Raw genomic sequence first — 16,267 nt, forward strand, 5'->3', positions numbered from 1 at the left:
TGACCTCTACAAAGAGTCCACATTGGGCATCACAATTAATGTGATTGGCACCAATTGAGTGTTGAAGAGAAATTTCGACCCCCCGATACTCTCTTAGGTCTAAAGTTTGCGTTCATATAGTACATCCAAATGTGATAAATCTTTTGATTAAAATAAGAAAATCTTTGACTAAATCGCGCAACTAACCTTGGCTAAGTTGAAAGGGTGTCTTGAATTCTTATCCTTGCCTTCCCTTTCTTCAAATGTGACTCCCGAATCTTTTTCTCTGATTTTCGTAGACTTGGAGCCGTTTAAAAAGGGTTTTCTACTTTTTTCTTTGAAAAATTCTTTTTTTGGTGACTTGGTATACCTTAACTCTATACCAAGTGGCGACTCCATTTTTCATTCAAAAAACCCTTTCTAAACTATATTTTGGGTCAAATCGTCGCATTTTCAAGTCCCATTTAGACCCATGTTTTTTATTTTCTTTTTAAATCAAAAATTCATTTTCCAATCAAAAAATTGAATCAAAAGCCAATTTTTCTAAACTCGTCTTTTATTTTTTATTTCAAAAAATGGGGCGCGACAAGAGGAAATGGCTACAAAAAAATAGATACGCATAAAATTACTCAAATATTGAATTAAAGGGAAGATGGTCATATACTCATACTCAGTCTTTTGCTTTTTGTTAGGGTTCATCATGATAGTGAGATAATTATGCATTTTATTCGTTGATATTTGGTCTTGATATTGGCCACTTATTGTCCAAGAGTAATGGGTTTCTCCTCATAATTGGTATATGCGTCTGTTGCAGGCGATTGGTGTCAAAAGTGGCAAAAAGTGCCAAAATTTCAAAAGATTAGTCATTCCAGAACGTGCTCAGGCCAGAGACAGCAGAGCTACGTTAAAAAGCCGGATCACGGGCCCTATCCCTGGAGCTACCGTTATTCTTGGGAGACATATTTTGAACCTGCGTGGGATTAGGAAACCTTTTCAAAGGAGACCTTTGGCAACAACTAAAAGTGGAACATAGGGAAGCAATCCTTTTTGGAAACAAACTAGGAATTGGCAAACAGGAGGCGGCGCAAACACTATAAAAGAGGACAGCAATAGACTAGGAGTTTGATCTTTTATCTCGGTCCCTTTTTATCTTTGTTCTTTTCGTTCTCAACGTGAGTTCTAGACTAGCGGTTGTGCCGCTCTTTACCTCTTTTCAGTCGACTAAACTCCATGAAAACTTTGAATTGCATCAACGGCATGAGATTAGGCTAAGTTCTTTTATCTAGTTGAGGAATGATCAAGGCCAGGTGCACGGACAATTGTGAGATCGTTTTAATCGTTTTGCTCTATTTTAAATTCCGTGTTCATGGTTATTTAATTATTCTTTGTTTCAACAGCCTATTATTGTTTGGATTTATTGGATCAATATGGCCAGTTGTTCAATTGTCTGAATAGTATACCGCCAATTAGGACAAGGGTGCGTATCACTTGATTGTCTTAAATTAGTGGCAAACAGCACAATTTCATTGCTTTACAAGCAGTCTAATCTGGGTCGTGGGAATAGTTAATCTAGTTTAAATGAACCCACACGTGTGTTTGTTAACTAGAATTAGGTCTCTCTAATTCTTAAAGTTGTGAATACATTAAATCTTTCGAACGTCTCTGGGGTTATCTATTTTATAAGGAGGTAGTTTAAGAGTGTCTCTAGACTACCATATAATTAAGGAGAGATTGGTGGTTTGGCGGTTGTTGAATTGCTTTAACCAATTTATTTGCGAACGTGTGAATTAATTCGGGTATCTATGATCAATTACGTGAGCCGGTGCCGAGATTATCTCCTTGACTAGGTTGTATCAATCAACTGTTTACTACATTCTTTAGTTATTGCACTTCTAGCAATTGTTTATTTAGTAACCTTACATCTTTAATTTGTTTCTTTTATCTCCCTTCCAAAAATCCCTCAATTATCTGTATGTGATAAGTCTAACGGTTTCCTGAGGAGACGACCCTACTCACCACTATATTCATTCAGTTTTGGTAGTAGGTCTAATATAAATTTTATTTTTGGTAGTTTGACAGACACCAAATTTTGGCGCTGTTGTCGAGGAACTGGTGCTTGAAGTGATTTATCGCACAGGCTTGTTTAGCCTTTGTTTTATGCCTCGATCTTCCCGCACAGGAAGACTCGAATTTGATCCCGAGATCGAGAAAACCGCAAGGACGTTGACGAAGGAGACGAAGTTGCAAAAGCAACAAGTTTCAACGGCACAACCATCTGGACTTGAGCAAAATCCTGACTTAAGTGATTCGTTAGTTGACCTGGAAGCAAACTTGCCTGGACCCAACAAGACAATGGCACCCCAAAGGACCTTGAGGGAGTTTGCAACCTCGAATGTTAACCAACAGCCTCTGTGCATTACGTATATTGACACTGAGGAGGCTTTTGAACTAAAATCTGGTTTAATTCACTTATTACCTACTTTTCGTGGTGTTGCAGGTGAGGACCCACACAAGCACTTTAAGGAATTCCATGTAGTGTGTTCAACCATGAGACTTCGGGGAGTGACGGAGGAACAAATCAAGTTGCGTGCGTTTTCGTTTTCCTTAGCAGACAAGGCCAAGGACTGGTTATTCTACTTGCCATCGGGGTCCATCACTACGTGGGAAGGATTAAAACGGCAATTCCTTGAGAAATTCTTCCTCATTTCTAGGGCCGCCAACATTAGGAAGGAAATATGTAGGGTTAGACAGGCAAATGGAGAAACTCTCTACGAACACTGGGAACGGTTCAAACAACTGTGTGCCAGTTGCCTGCACCATTAAATACCTGACCAACTGTTGATCCAGTATTTTTACGAGGGACTCCTACCCATAGATAGGAGCATGGTCGATGCAGCTAGTAGAGGAGCTTTAGTTAATAAGACAACAGATGAAGCCAAATTGCTGATCTCAAACATGGATGAGAATTCTCAACAATTTGGAGTCAGATCTGAGGGCATGACTAGGAGAGTCAACGAGGTGAATCATTCTGACTTGGCAAATAAATTAACTGAACTAACGGCTCTGATTCGTCAGATGGCAGTAGGGAAAATACAAGCAGCTAAAGCATGTGGGATATGTGTTGCCCCCGAACATGCGACCGACATGTGTCCGACCCTTCAAGAAGACCCTTACGAGCAAGCCAGCATCATGGGAGGTCTACCTGGACCACCACAAAGGCGAAATGACCCATATGCGCCCACATACAATCCAAGGTGGTGGAACCACTCCAACTTCAGCTATGCTTAGAAACCTTCGGGATTCCAACAACCATTCTAGCAAAGACAACCAGTACAGCAACCATCTATATCTGATTCAGGTATGTCCCTGGAAGATAGGGTTAAATCACTAGCTGACAGCACTTGTCAAATGCGGTAGGACCAACAGAAATTTCAACAAGACTCACAGAGATTTCAACAAGAGACTCGCGCAAGCATTAGGGCTTTGGATGTGCAAATGTCACAACTGGCGCCTTCAATGAGCAACTTTGAGAATGGTAAAGGGAAGCTACCATCTCAGGTAATCGCCAATTCAAAAGAGAATGCAAGTGCAATGCTTTTACGAAGTGGAAAGGAGGTGCAATCCTCGAAATCGGAGGCAACAGGAGTAGAAGATGAACGAGAGTGTAGGGAGCTTGAAAGGAAAAGGTAAGCACCACGCCAATTGTTCCTAAGTCCTTTGACATTAACCCCCCTTTTCCTAGCAAGTTGACTAAAGCCAAGAAAGAGGAGTCAGAGAAGGAGATTTTGGACACATTTCGAAAAGTGGAAATCAACATCCCATTACTTGAGGCGATTAGGCAGTTGCCAAAATATGCAAAGTTGCTGAAGGGGTTGTGCACTAACCGGAACAAGTTGAATCTCCAAGACAAAGTAAGGGTAGGTGAGAATATGTCAGCAGTCCTTCAAAGGAAGTTGCTACAAAAATGCAAAGATCCAGGTATGTTCACGATACCCTGCATCATAGGCCAGAAAAGGATAGAAAGAGGTATGCTTGATCTAGAAACATCTATTAACGTCTCTATCAATATTTAAGGCCTTGAACTTAGAACCTTTAAAAGAGATAAGAGTGGTAATTCAACTAGCTGATAGGTCCAATGTTTACCCTGGGGGTGTGGTTGAAGACGTCCTAGTGAAAGTTAATGAGTTTATCTTTCCTGCGAATTTCTATATTGTTGACATGAATGATGATAACTCCGCTAATTTAGCTGTACTTCTTCTGGGTAGACCGTTCATGAGTATGGCCTGGACAAAGATAGATGTGCATGAAGGGACCCTTTCTGTAGAATTTGACAATGAGACAATCATTTTTAACATTTTTGATGCAATGAAATACCCTGATGATACTGAGTCTGTTAATTGTGTTTATCTCACCAATTCAATTGTGCAAGATAACTTTGAGCAGAATTTTATGAAAGACAAGTTGGAATTCGTGTTGCAACAGAGCAAGGTGAATGAGGAGGTGGAAAGCGTGAATGATGAGGATACTGTAAAAGCAATTATGTCACTACATTCACTTCCTGCACTTCTCGACAGGTCAGTAGACTCATTTTTACCATTGTCTACCTCTAATGAGAGAATTTTATCTTCTATGAAACAGGCACCCTAGTTGGAATTGAAGGAATTGCCAAAGCACTTGAAGTATGCCTACCTTGGAGATCATAACACTCTGCTGATCATCATTGCAAATGATCTGACCATGGTACAAGAAGAAAAACTCCTACGAGTTTTGCGAAAGTATAAACCAGTAATCGGATGGACGTTGGTAGATATCAAAGGTATAAATCCATCCGTTTGCATGCACCATATTCTTCTTGAGACAGAAGCAAAACCGGTGAGGGAACGTCAAAGAAAACTCAACCCAGTCATGAAAGAGGTGGTAATGAAGGAGATTCTCAAGCTATTGGAGTTAGAAATTATTTTTCCTATCTCCGATAGTGAGTGGGTGAGTCCAATGCATGTCGTTCCTAAAAAAATCAGTATTACCCTTGTGCGGAATAAGAAGAATAAGTTGGTGCCAATGAGACTCCAAAATGGATGGAGAATGTGTATCAACTTTAGGATAATGAATGCGGCCATAAGGAAAGATCATTTCCTATTACCGTTCATCGATGAGATGCTCGAGCAATTGGCAGATAAATGTTTCTTTTGCTTCCTTGATGGCTACTTTGGGTATTATCAAATCATTGTTGCACAAGAGGACCAGCACAAAACCACTTTCACTTGCCCTTTTGGCACTTTTGCTTACCGCCGTATGCCTTTTGGGTTGTGTAATGCTCCAGGAATATTTCAAATATGCATTATGAGTATTTTTTCTGATATGATTGAAAACTGCATTGAAATATTCATGGATGATTTCACAGTCTACGGTGATTCGTTTGACCAATACCTGCACCATTTAACAAAAGTTTTACAGCGGTGCATTGAAACAAATTTGATCCTTAACAATGAAAAATGTCACTTTATGGTGAAAGAGGGTATTGTTTTGGGCCATGTTGTTTGGTCTAGGGGTATCGAAGTCGATAAAGTAAAGGTTGATTTGATTACTAGCTTGCCTTACCCCACTAATGTCAAGAAGATTCGTAGTTTTCTTTGTCATGCAGGTTTCTACAGACGATTCATCAAGAACTTCTCACGAATTGCACAACTATTGTCCCAACTACTTCAAAAGGAATCAACATTTGATTTTGGGGAGACGTGTAAAGTGTCCTTTGATACACTAAAGAGTATGTTGACCATCGCACTGATCATTCAACCTCCGGATTGGAGCCTGCCATTCGAGCTTATGTGTGATGCCAGTTAGTATGCGGTGGGAGTTGTACTTGGTCAAAGAATTGCGAAGTATAACCATGTCATTTACTATGCTTCAAAAACGTTGTCGCCAGCTCAATACAACTATACTACCACTGAGAAGGAGCTTTTAGGAATTATTTTTGCTTTTGAGAAATTTTGATCGTATTTGTAGGGATCGAAAGTAACAGTTTTTTCGGACCATGCAGCCCTGAAATACTTGTTCGCAAAGAAGGAGTCCAGGCCAAGACTCATCCGTTAGATACTCCTGCTGCAAGAGTTTGACTGGGAGATCAAAGATCGGAAAGGGGTAGACAATTCAGTGACAGACCATTTGAGCCGATTGATTCGAGAAGAAGAAAGAATGCCCATATGTGAGGTATTTCTAGTTATGAACACTTGTTTCAACTTAGAAGTAAGGAAACTTGGTATACTGATATTGTTAACTTTTTGGTCAGTCACAAATTTCCAAGTAGTATGAGTAAGAATAAGAAGAATAAAATTATCCAGGACTTCCGATATTACATTTGGGATGAGGCGTATTTGTGAAAAATAAGCTCTGACCAGATTATTCGGCGATATGTTTCACATGAGGAAATTCCCTCTATACTTACTCATTGTCATAGTTATGCTTGTGGCGGTCATTTTGGTCCTAAGAGAACTGCTACAAAAATACTTGATTGTGGCTTTTATTGGCAAACCTTGTTTCGAGATACTTACCTGTTTTGTAAGACATGTGAAAAATGTCAAAAGTTTGGGAGTTTATCTCACCGAGATGAAATGCCTCAGGTTCCTATGCTATTTTGTGAAATCTTTGATGTATGGGGTATGGACTTCATGGGACAATTTCCTAGTTCTTTTGGTTTCCTTTATATCTTATTAGCTGTAGACTACGTGTCGAAATGGGTAGAAGACAAGGCTACTCGGACTAATGATTCACGAGTTGTTGCAGGATTTCTTAAGCCCTACAGTTTTAGTAGGTTTGGTGTGCCAAAGAAAATCATCAGTGACCAAGGCACTCATTTTTGTAATCATACTGTCGCGCCCCACTTTTCGAATGAGTATGTGTGATGTGAGTGATGTGTGTGCGAAGTGTGGTGTGAACGTGTGCAAAATGAAAAGTAAAAAGGCCATGGGACTTTGGAAAGCGACGATTTGGCCAAATGAAATTTTAAAAAGGGTTTTTTAGATATGAAAACGGAGTCGCCACTTGGTATAGATTTGGGGTGTACCAAGTCACCCAAAAAGTGTTTTTAAAGACAAAGTAGTAAAACCCTTTTTAAAACGACTCCTAGTCCACGTAAGCCAAAGAAAAAGGTTCGGGGGTCACGTTTGACAAAGGGGAAGGCAAGGATAGAATCCAAGGCACCCCTTTGACCTAGCCAAGGCTAGTTGCGCGACTCAAACCAATTTTTCCTAATTTTTCTACCCAAGGTATGTATCGCGTATTGGATATGTCTATATGAATGCAAAAACCTAGACCTAGGGGGATTGGGGGAAATTTCTCTTCAAAGGTTGAGTGGTGCCAATCACATTAATTGTGAAGCCCAATAATGATCCTTTTGGAGAGGTCACACCTAAACCTAAATGACGTAAAAAGTGAGTGGAATGCATGCCATGTGAAAGTGTGACTTTGTGTGAAATGAGAAAAATGATAAAAGTAATAAGATATAAGTGAAGGTGTGCGAATGTAGATGAAAGTACTCGTGTGCGAGTGAAGATAAAAATGCTCGTGTGCAAGTGGAGATAAAAGAGTGTTCGTGTGCAGGTGAAAGTGATAAAAAGGTGCATGTGTGCAAATGAGACAAAAGTGAAAGTGTGATGATAGAGTGGATTGAGAATGCATGAGCCTAGGGAATGCAAGCAAGATGGGTACGGGGAGACCTAAATCGTGACTCAATTTGCCCTTTGATAGAGGGAATACAAGCGTGCTAAGGCTTAGAAAAAGCCACACTCGTCTATATCCCATATTTAAGGGGACTCTTCAGGCAAATGTACCCTAACTAGCATGAGATGCAAAAATCCTAAAATGAGGGAAAAGGGGCTCGAGGAGCATGCCAAATGATAAAGCTAAGAAAAATGCGTGATATGTGGTGAACAAGCAAATGATGTGCTAACGAGGGGAAATACCTAATGAGCCACAACTAGCATTGGACTAGTGTGGTGACGTACATTCATCCATCACATTCATTCATGCTATAGAAAGCGAGTAGACATGCCAAACACGTATAAACACATAGCACATAACATTTAGCATGCTCGACTAGATGCGAGGCCCTATCAAAGCAATTAAACATGTAGCAACAAAAACAAGCAAACAAGGGGAAGGGGAAAATGGACCAGATGCTCTCCGAGCCCTATCTATTACAAGCCAAGAGGTGTACACATACCCCATAAAAGCATAAAGGGAAAGGGGAAATGGACTAGAGGCTCTCCGAGCCCTATCTATTACAAGCCAAGAGGTGTACACATACCCCATAAAACTTAAATAAAAGTAAAAAGCAAGTAAACGCATGCAAGGAGGTAAGGAAAGCGAAGTAGACATGCATATTCACAGAACACGTACGAGCACGTAGGGTCAAATGAAGCGCAAATGAAGGATAGAGTGTACCTCCCTTGAATTGACGCCCCAATGAAGTGAAATTATTCAATTACCCTCCAAAATAATAAAAAGGTCAAGGCACCACTTTATTTAAAAAATTAGAAGAAATGGGCAAAACAAGGCTCACTTAGTCATAAAGTCCCTAAAGTCATAACTTAAGTGCAATTGACAGAGCATGGTAGTTAATTGAAGCAAAACAAACAATGAAGTTGCACAAATTAAAATTATCAAGGACCAATTTGATGAAATTCTTTAATTAATTGGGTCATAGTGGCATTAGGAGAGACTTAGGGGGTCAAAGTGTAATATTTCAGAAAGCTTTCATGCATGCTACGTAAATCTCTTTGTTTTTCTGGTTCTTTTCATCTGCAACATGCTAAACTTCTCAAATACAATCCTAATATGCAGCTAACATCTCACCAATCAATCAAAGCCATCGGCATTAAACTAAAAACTAACACAGAATTCCACAAGCCAACAAATTATGATGGGATAATGTAAATTCCAGCAACCTTTCATGCAAACTCAAGAAGATTTCTGCAAACGGAAAAGTGCAAGCTTGCTGCATTTCTCATTTCCATTTCCAAGCATTGATCAAAAACATTTCATCTAAGCATAACCATTTCATCATTGCAGGAGTAAGACAGCAACTCTTATTGCAGGATTAAAACAATAAATGAAACTGACCACCAGAGGTAAAACTAAACAGCAAAACAGCAATAGAAAGAAAGGAAAAAATGCCGCAGGGTTTTTCTTTTACAATATTCCAGCTGCGGCTTTCTACATTAAATCATGCCAAAAGCTCGCCAGTCAGCCGGATTCCAGTTATCAAAACTAACTCCAATGCACATGAACTCGTCGTAGGGATGCAGCCAAACATTCGAGATACCCATCAGGGGCGACAAGAACTAAACAGCAAAAGAAAGGGAAAAAATGCAGCAAGAACTCTCTCAGCAGATTTTCATTCGCAAACTTCATTCACGAGCCTTTGGCAAACAAAGTATATGCAAAATCTTCGATCCATCTCCGCTCAAATCAAAACAAATGAAAACTAGGATCATTGGCTCTATATAAAAAAATCAGCAACCAAAAGTGCGCCTGCTGCCACTTTGGCAGCCGCGACTCAAGTTCACATGGAAAACTTTTTGGCTAAACAAGATGCAAGACACTGATGGCCTTTAGCTCTAAGCTTCACAATGTACACGCGACATCTCAGTCGAATAGCAAACAAGTCAAGCATTGTTAAGCAAACCACGACTCCAGCAATCCAAAAAAACGATTTATTCAAAGGAAAAGGAAAAGCTCAAGCAAGATTTTCTGAAATTTCATGAAAGTTTCAGCTAAAAGAAATTGTTTCCGTCTATAAACAATAAGGGATGTAAACGAGTATGGAAGAGGCTCAGAAACGATCACCTGAATTGCTGGGCCAAAACAAGAGTTTCTGCTGCGTTTTCGTTCTGTGCAGTGGAGGCAGAGCAGCTCCTTGGTGGTCAGATTTGACGATCTTCCCATTGTTATTTGTGAACAATTTCTGAACAAGAAATCCTCCCCTTACTCCCCACTTGGTGCAGAAACAAAAATCCAATCGGATTGCACAACCAGACAGGAAATAATCATGCCGCAAGGTGTGCCGAAAATCAGCCCATTCTGCCGAAAATTTTGCAGAAAATTTCTTCTTCTTTTTCTGGTTTTCGGTTCGCCGCCCCCAGCTCTCCACTCAGCCGTAGCTCCTAGCTTTTCTTTTGCTGTTTTTACTTTCCTCCCCGTCAGCCCCTCTCCACGATGAAGCCCCCAGATTTCTCTTCCTCTTCTTCCTTTGGTTTTTCTTTGTTTCTAAACCCTCACAGTCGCCAACTCCATAAGCTTCCCGTAGCTTTTGCTTTCTATCGCCGTCCCTCTCTACCCCCTCTTCTTCCACCGTCAACCTTTCTCTCTTTTTTCCGTCCACCTCCCTCTTTTGTTGTTTTCTCTTTGCCGTTCACCTCCCTCCCCGTCACTCTTACTCTATTTCCTCTCTGTTTTTGTTAGCCGTTAACTCTCCCAACTATGAAGCTCCCTTTGCGGCTGATGTCTTTGGTTCTATTTATATGAGCTAACCACCCCCAAAACCCTGTGTTTAATGGTCAGCAATCATGCTCCTCTCAAAGCCCCTTTCTTGGCCATCCGATGGGCACATGACCGTCCTTGCAAGCTGCCAAAATATGCAGCTTGCATGCCCGCTGCTCTTTTTTTTTTTTTTTTTTAATAGTTTTAATTGATTAACATTGATAACTAATTAACAAAATACATAATAATAAAAGAAAACTAATGAATAAAAGCTAAATTAAAATGAAATGCTAACGCTAATTATTCTTTTTCTTTTCCTTTTCTTTTTCTCTTGTTTTTTCCAAATTAAAAGACGAAATGGTAAAATAAAGTAAAAAACAGTAATTTAATTAATTGTCAAGTGAAAATGAATAAACTAAAAATAAAAAGCGGCAAAACTGCTATTTTCTACTTTTCGCTTTCATTTTTTTATTTTTTCCTTTTCTTTTTTTTCCTTTTTCAAAATAACTTAATAAAAATAACTAAAATGCAAAAGGGTTGAATTTAAAGAAATAAAAATATTTTTGTGAACAAATTTCCCTTTTCTTTTTTTATAATTTTTCTTTCCTTTCCTCTTTTTTTGAATTTTTCTTTTCAAGAAAGCATTGAATAAAAACAAAATGACTACAACATATTTTTGATGTTTTCCTTTTCTTCTTTTTTTCTAAAAACTCTACGCTAATTTTAAACTTAAAAGCTAAAACTAAAATTAAAACTAAAAGTAAACAACGAATGCAAGCAATCTAAAATGAAAATCATGAAATAGATGCCACATAAAATTATTCATAATTTGGTGTCTACACATACCATTGAAGCATTGATCCGTAAGTATGGAGTTCACCATCGAGTGGGTACTACCTACCACCCGTATACCAACGGGCAGGCTGAGGTCTCTAATCGCGAGATTAAGAGTATTTTGGAGAAAACAGTCAACCCAAATCACAAAGATTGGAGTACCCGATTGGATGATGCATACTGGGCATATCGTACGGCGTACAAAACACCAATCGGAATGTCTCCATACGGGTTGATTTATGGTAAGATGTGCAATTTACCTGTAGCAATTGAGCATCGTGCGTTTTGGGCAGTTAAGCAGTGCAATTTGAACGCGAATAGAGATGGCAAGGAAAGGAAGCTCCAACTTCAAGAGTTGGAAGAAATCCACTTGAAGGCTTACGACAATGCCCAACTTTACAAAGAACGCACAAAGTCTATCCATGATAGACTATTGCACACTAAACAATTTTTTATAGGGCAAAAGGTACTTCTGTTCAATTCACGGTTGAAATTCATGCCAGGTAAGTTGCGGTCCCGATAGGTTGGACCATATGTTGTGGTTAACGTTTTTTCCAATGGTGCAGTTGAGATTAGAAGTTTAGAGACAGACAAAAGTTTTAAGCTTAATGGTTATCGTCTCAAACCATTTATAAATGCTTCAGAAATTGGCACTGCAGAGGAGGTCCATTTGCTCGACCCCACTTCCAATTAAGTTTCTAATCTCCTCTTCGTCTGGCCATACATGTTAAATAGAGGCGCTACTTGAAAGGCAATTCAAGAATTTCAATTTTTGTCATTTTCGCGCTTTATTTCATAATTGTGTGTTCTAAATCAGGTGTATTCGGGTTCCTACTGCCAGACAATCTTTATTGTAGGTCATGGGTGTGCTCGGTGCCGTTTTATTTTAGGTTGGGGGCACAATTTCGTGGGCAAGAGACTTCACATTACAAGGTGTGCCCACGCCTTGTATGAACCTCCAATGGATACTTTTAAAATTTCTTGGACAGAGAACTTACACTTCCAAGGTGTGCCCACGCCCTACAGGGATGCGCCAGAGGATCGGTTCCAAGAAATTGATGACCACATGACTTTCGGGTCCAAGGCATGCCTACGCCGTACAGCAAATCGTGTCGGTCCTGGTACAAGGCATTGGTCAGACGACTCTCGCTTACAAGGCGTGCCCACGCCGCCCTACCCATACCAAACAAACACCAACGCTGGTCCCTACTTCTTTTTACTTTTCTTACTTTTCTGCTTCTTTTATTCTCTTGTTGTCTTTTCCTTTTCTCTTTGTGGTCTTTCCTGGTCTTCACACATCTCAACTTTGAACCGCCACCGTACGCGGCGCTGCGGGTCCAAATCGAAGGAACCGCACGCTGCCGTTGCTGCAGTCCACCCAGTCTCTTTCTTTCTCGAGCAATTGACATCGCCGCCCCTGCTGGAGTTGCGCCGCCGCACCACAGTCGCCACCCCCGCAACCCGCATCGACGCCGCTCCCCACGTCGAATCGCCTCGAGCCATGGCCGTCCGCCATTCATCGCCTTTGCAGCTGCTACCCTGCTTCGTCCTAGACGCACGCCGCCACCCAAGGTGCCATCGCCGCAACCCAAGTGACCCTCGACAGCTCGTCGTGCGTCACCACCGCCTTCGCCGCATATGGCCTCTGCTCGCCGTGGCTATCCACCACGGCGTTGCTCAGTGGTACCCCTACTTCTCTTTTTTTAACACTAGTGACTCAGATCTGGGGTTTTTCCTGCTGGATTTACACTTGTTGTTGGGTTGACATAATTGTTGATTTTATTGGGGAACATTTGATTGTTGACTAAAATTGGGGGACCTCGTATCTGCCTTTCATTGCTTTTATCTGTTTTGGTGGCACCTGTGGGTTCATTCTCCATGGATTTTTTGTTGATTGTGCCTGGGTAGTGTATTTGTGGTCCCTTGTCTCTATTTGGTATTTTTTTGTCGGATTGTGCCTATGGCATTGACATTTTTGCCCCTACATGGCTCCACAGAAAGTTACTACGTCTGAGGCATCGGGTTCCAAAACTCGTAAGAGGCGGACCCCGATCCAACCCCCTACTAGGTCTCGTTTGGGTCTATCTAGGAGTACTTCGTCTCCTGGGGTGTGGGGAGAACCTCTGAAGGACCTCACCCCTGCACAGAAGGAGCGATTGAGCTCCTTCGTGGTGCGGCCGTTCGCTCCATGCAAGTGCTTCCATCCCCCAACTCTCGATCAGTTAAACATTGATAGGGAGGTCGAAAAGTTGTTTTCTGACATTGGGTGGGGCCGGTTTCTAGTTATTGACTATCCTGCATACGAGGAGCTCTGTTATGAATTCTACGCCACCTTTTAGTTTGACAAATCTGACTCCATGGCTTTAGACACACCGGGGGTGATCAAATATAGGTTGCGAGGTACACCACAAAAGCACTCCATTAATGAATTCAACCTGATCCTGGGGTTTGTGGGTGACGACACCCTCTCCTCCGGTTCTTATATCAATATTGCTTGCGACTACACCCAACCCTTTTCAAGCAATTATATCAAAATATGGAGAGAATGGTCCACAGACACTCAACTCTACGACCTGAGTCAATCTAAGGTCTCGTATCTCAAGGATTCGGTGCTGAAAGTCATTTACCGATTTTTGGCCTACAACTTCTCGGGTCGGAAAGATTCCTCCTGTACACTTGCCAAGGCTGAATTCTATTTCCTCTGGTGCATGCGTAATAAGGTGCAGGTCAACTTTGGCTGCTGGGTAGCCTCTCAGTTGCAATCCGTACTCAGCAAGCGGCATAAGCCCTTGATTATGGGCTCACTCATCACACACTTGGCCGTCTGCTTGGGAGTGCTTGCCCTTGATAAAGAGTATAAGCTCACCTTGGCTCGCGAGCTTGAGCCTTTGGACTTGCACAGCTTAAAGCGAATGGGGGTCTTTTGCAAGGTGGGGGATGCTTATCAGTTCACACCTCCTGGAGAGGGTGTGCCTCAGCCACAGGTCCCCCCTACTGTGCCGACATCGGAGGCAGGTCAAGGGGGTCCTTCTTCCTATGCTGCCCCATCTTCTTAGGACGCCCAATTCCGTACTCTGCAAGACTCCATTCATGAATTGGGCGGCCGAGTTGAGCGTCTAGATGACTGCCTCGCGACCCTGCAGGTCCATTCTACCATTCAGATAGAGAATCTGGCGGCTTTCTTTGCCCACATAAGCTTTCAGCCTCCTCACCCTCCTCCTCCATAGTGCTATCGTGCCCTCGTGGGCCTTCAAGGAAGCTCCAATTCCTTTCTTTTTTATTTTTGTTTTTCTTTGCTCCATTGAGGACAATGTAGACTTCTGGTGTGGGGGGAGTAGCTCTAGTTCTTTTTGTTTGTTAGTTCTTTAGTTCTTTAGTTCTAGTTTAAATGAAAAAAAAGTTGAAAAGTGAAAGCAAAAAATCCAAAAATATGTACTTAATGAATTAGTTTGGCTTCAGTTGAAAATGTCTAGAACTTGATGCTGTGATGATGATTGCAATTACTTTACAAGCATGAGCAGTGTTATTATGTGGTTAAATGTCTTGTCTTCTTGATAATGAAATTGAATGAGAAAATTTGCAAGACTTGGCTATTGATATTCTGTTGTGAGCTGTTGAGCCAATAAGCATTGCATTGATAATTGCTCCATTTTCTTTCATTGAGTTATAGCACACATGACTTGATTGTTCTAGAACTTGCTTTGTTATGTATGTCAAGATCACATTTCTGGGTTTGATGCATTAAAATGACAAGGGCACTTAGGTTAACCCTTTTTGGCTTTCTAAAAACCAACCCTAATCAGATCTCCCCTAGTTGACTATGGTTGAGTCTAGATCTTTTCTTTATTTAATAACTCATTTTATCATCCCCAAACCTCTTGTGTTCGACCCTCTTTGTTTCTACCCTGTGTCAAAGAAATGCCTTAATTTCAGTGTATGATGACTTCGAATTGGGTTGAAGGGGGATAATTGAAGTTACCAAATATGTCTATGTCCCCATGTTGTTGGGCGTATTTGAAACAAAATAAAAGGAAACAAAAAAAAGAGAGACCAAAAGAAAGAAGGGGGAGAAAGAGAAAAAAAGAGCACACCAAGAAAGAAAGAAACACAGAAGAAAAAAAAAAGGGAAAAGAAAGAAGAAAAGAAAATAGCTCTAAAGTGCTGATGTCAATATGTGTTCTTTTGAGATAATTGGGCGAAATTCTTGGTTATGCTGGCACTTGCCAAATTTTTTTGGGGAATTTATGGGTATGTTTGAAAAGATCATTGGAATGAAGAAGGAAATTGGAAGTCATACAGTGGTCAACGGTATTTTATTTGACAAAATGAGTCTAAATTACCTGTTTGATCCTACCCGTACCTAAACCTCATTACAACCCGCATCAAGACCCTTTGATTTTTGCATTAAATTTGGTTTCAATGGTGGCGATGTGATATATTAGCAAGCATATGGTAACATCATTTTCTTGTGTGGTGAGAGTGACCCCTTGTGTTTCATGTCAGTATGGTGAGTAGTCATGTACCATCCTATAAGAGAGTGTTAAATCTTGCAATTTCTGAATTTGATGATATTGTTATGAGGATAGGACACGTGTGGTCGCATGTTGGACTGATGCATGTGTGTAGCTGTAATTGTATCTCTGAGTTTTGAGATGCTTGAGGATAAGCATTGTTTTGGTGTAGGGAGATTTGATAGTCAGATAATTATGCGTTTTATTCGTTGATATTTGGTCTTGATTTTGGCCACTTATTGTCCAAGAGTAATGGGTTTCTGCTCATAATTGGTACATGCGTCTGTTGCAGGCGATTGGTGTCAAAAGTGACAAAAAGAGCCAAAATTTCAGAAGATTAGCCATTCCAGAACGTGTTCATGCTAGAGACCGTAGAGCTACGTTAAAAAGCCGGATCGCGGGCCCTATCCCTGGAGCTACCGTTATTCTTGGGAGACATATTTTGAACCTGCGTGGGATTAGGAAAC

The 16,267-nt window shown here is 40.9% G+C and overlaps 1 protein-coding gene across 1 annotated transcript; it reads left to right on the plus strand.

Annotated features, from left to right (window-relative positions):
• The first annotated feature begins 3,474 nt into the window (after positions 1 to 3,474).
• On the plus strand, positions 3,475 to 6,092 carry LOC113740957 (uncharacterized). Its single transcript, XM_027268466.1, has 4 exons — positions 3,475 to 3,665; positions 3,722 to 3,957; positions 4,067 to 4,553; positions 6,017 to 6,092. Exons 1-4 carry the CDS (start codon positions 3,475 to 3,477, stop codon positions 6,090 to 6,092), a joined length of 990 nt encoding a protein of 329 aa, XP_027124267.1.
• Positions 6,093 to 16,267: the final 10,175 nt, after the last annotated feature.

This window comes from Coffea arabica, chromosome 4e (assembly GCF_036785885.1).
Source record: "Coffea arabica cultivar ET-39 chromosome 4e, Coffea Arabica ET-39 HiFi, whole genome shotgun sequence".
Taxonomy (NCBI): domain Eukaryota; kingdom Viridiplantae; phylum Streptophyta; class Magnoliopsida; order Gentianales; family Rubiaceae; genus Coffea; species Coffea arabica.

Coding starts and splice junctions, on each gene's coding strand:
- LOC113740957 (XM_027268466.1), top strand. CDS start 3,475: ATGTCACAACTGGCGCCTTCAATGAGCAACTTTGAGAATGGTAAAGGG. Junction 3,666..3,721: donor AGGGAGCTTGAAAGGAAAAG/GTAAGCACCACG, acceptor CCCTTTTCCTAG/CAAGTTGACTAAAGCCAAGA. Junction 3,958..4,066: donor ACAAAAATGCAAAGATCCAG/GTATGTTCACGA, acceptor CCTTGAACTTAG/AACCTTTAAAAGAGATAAGA.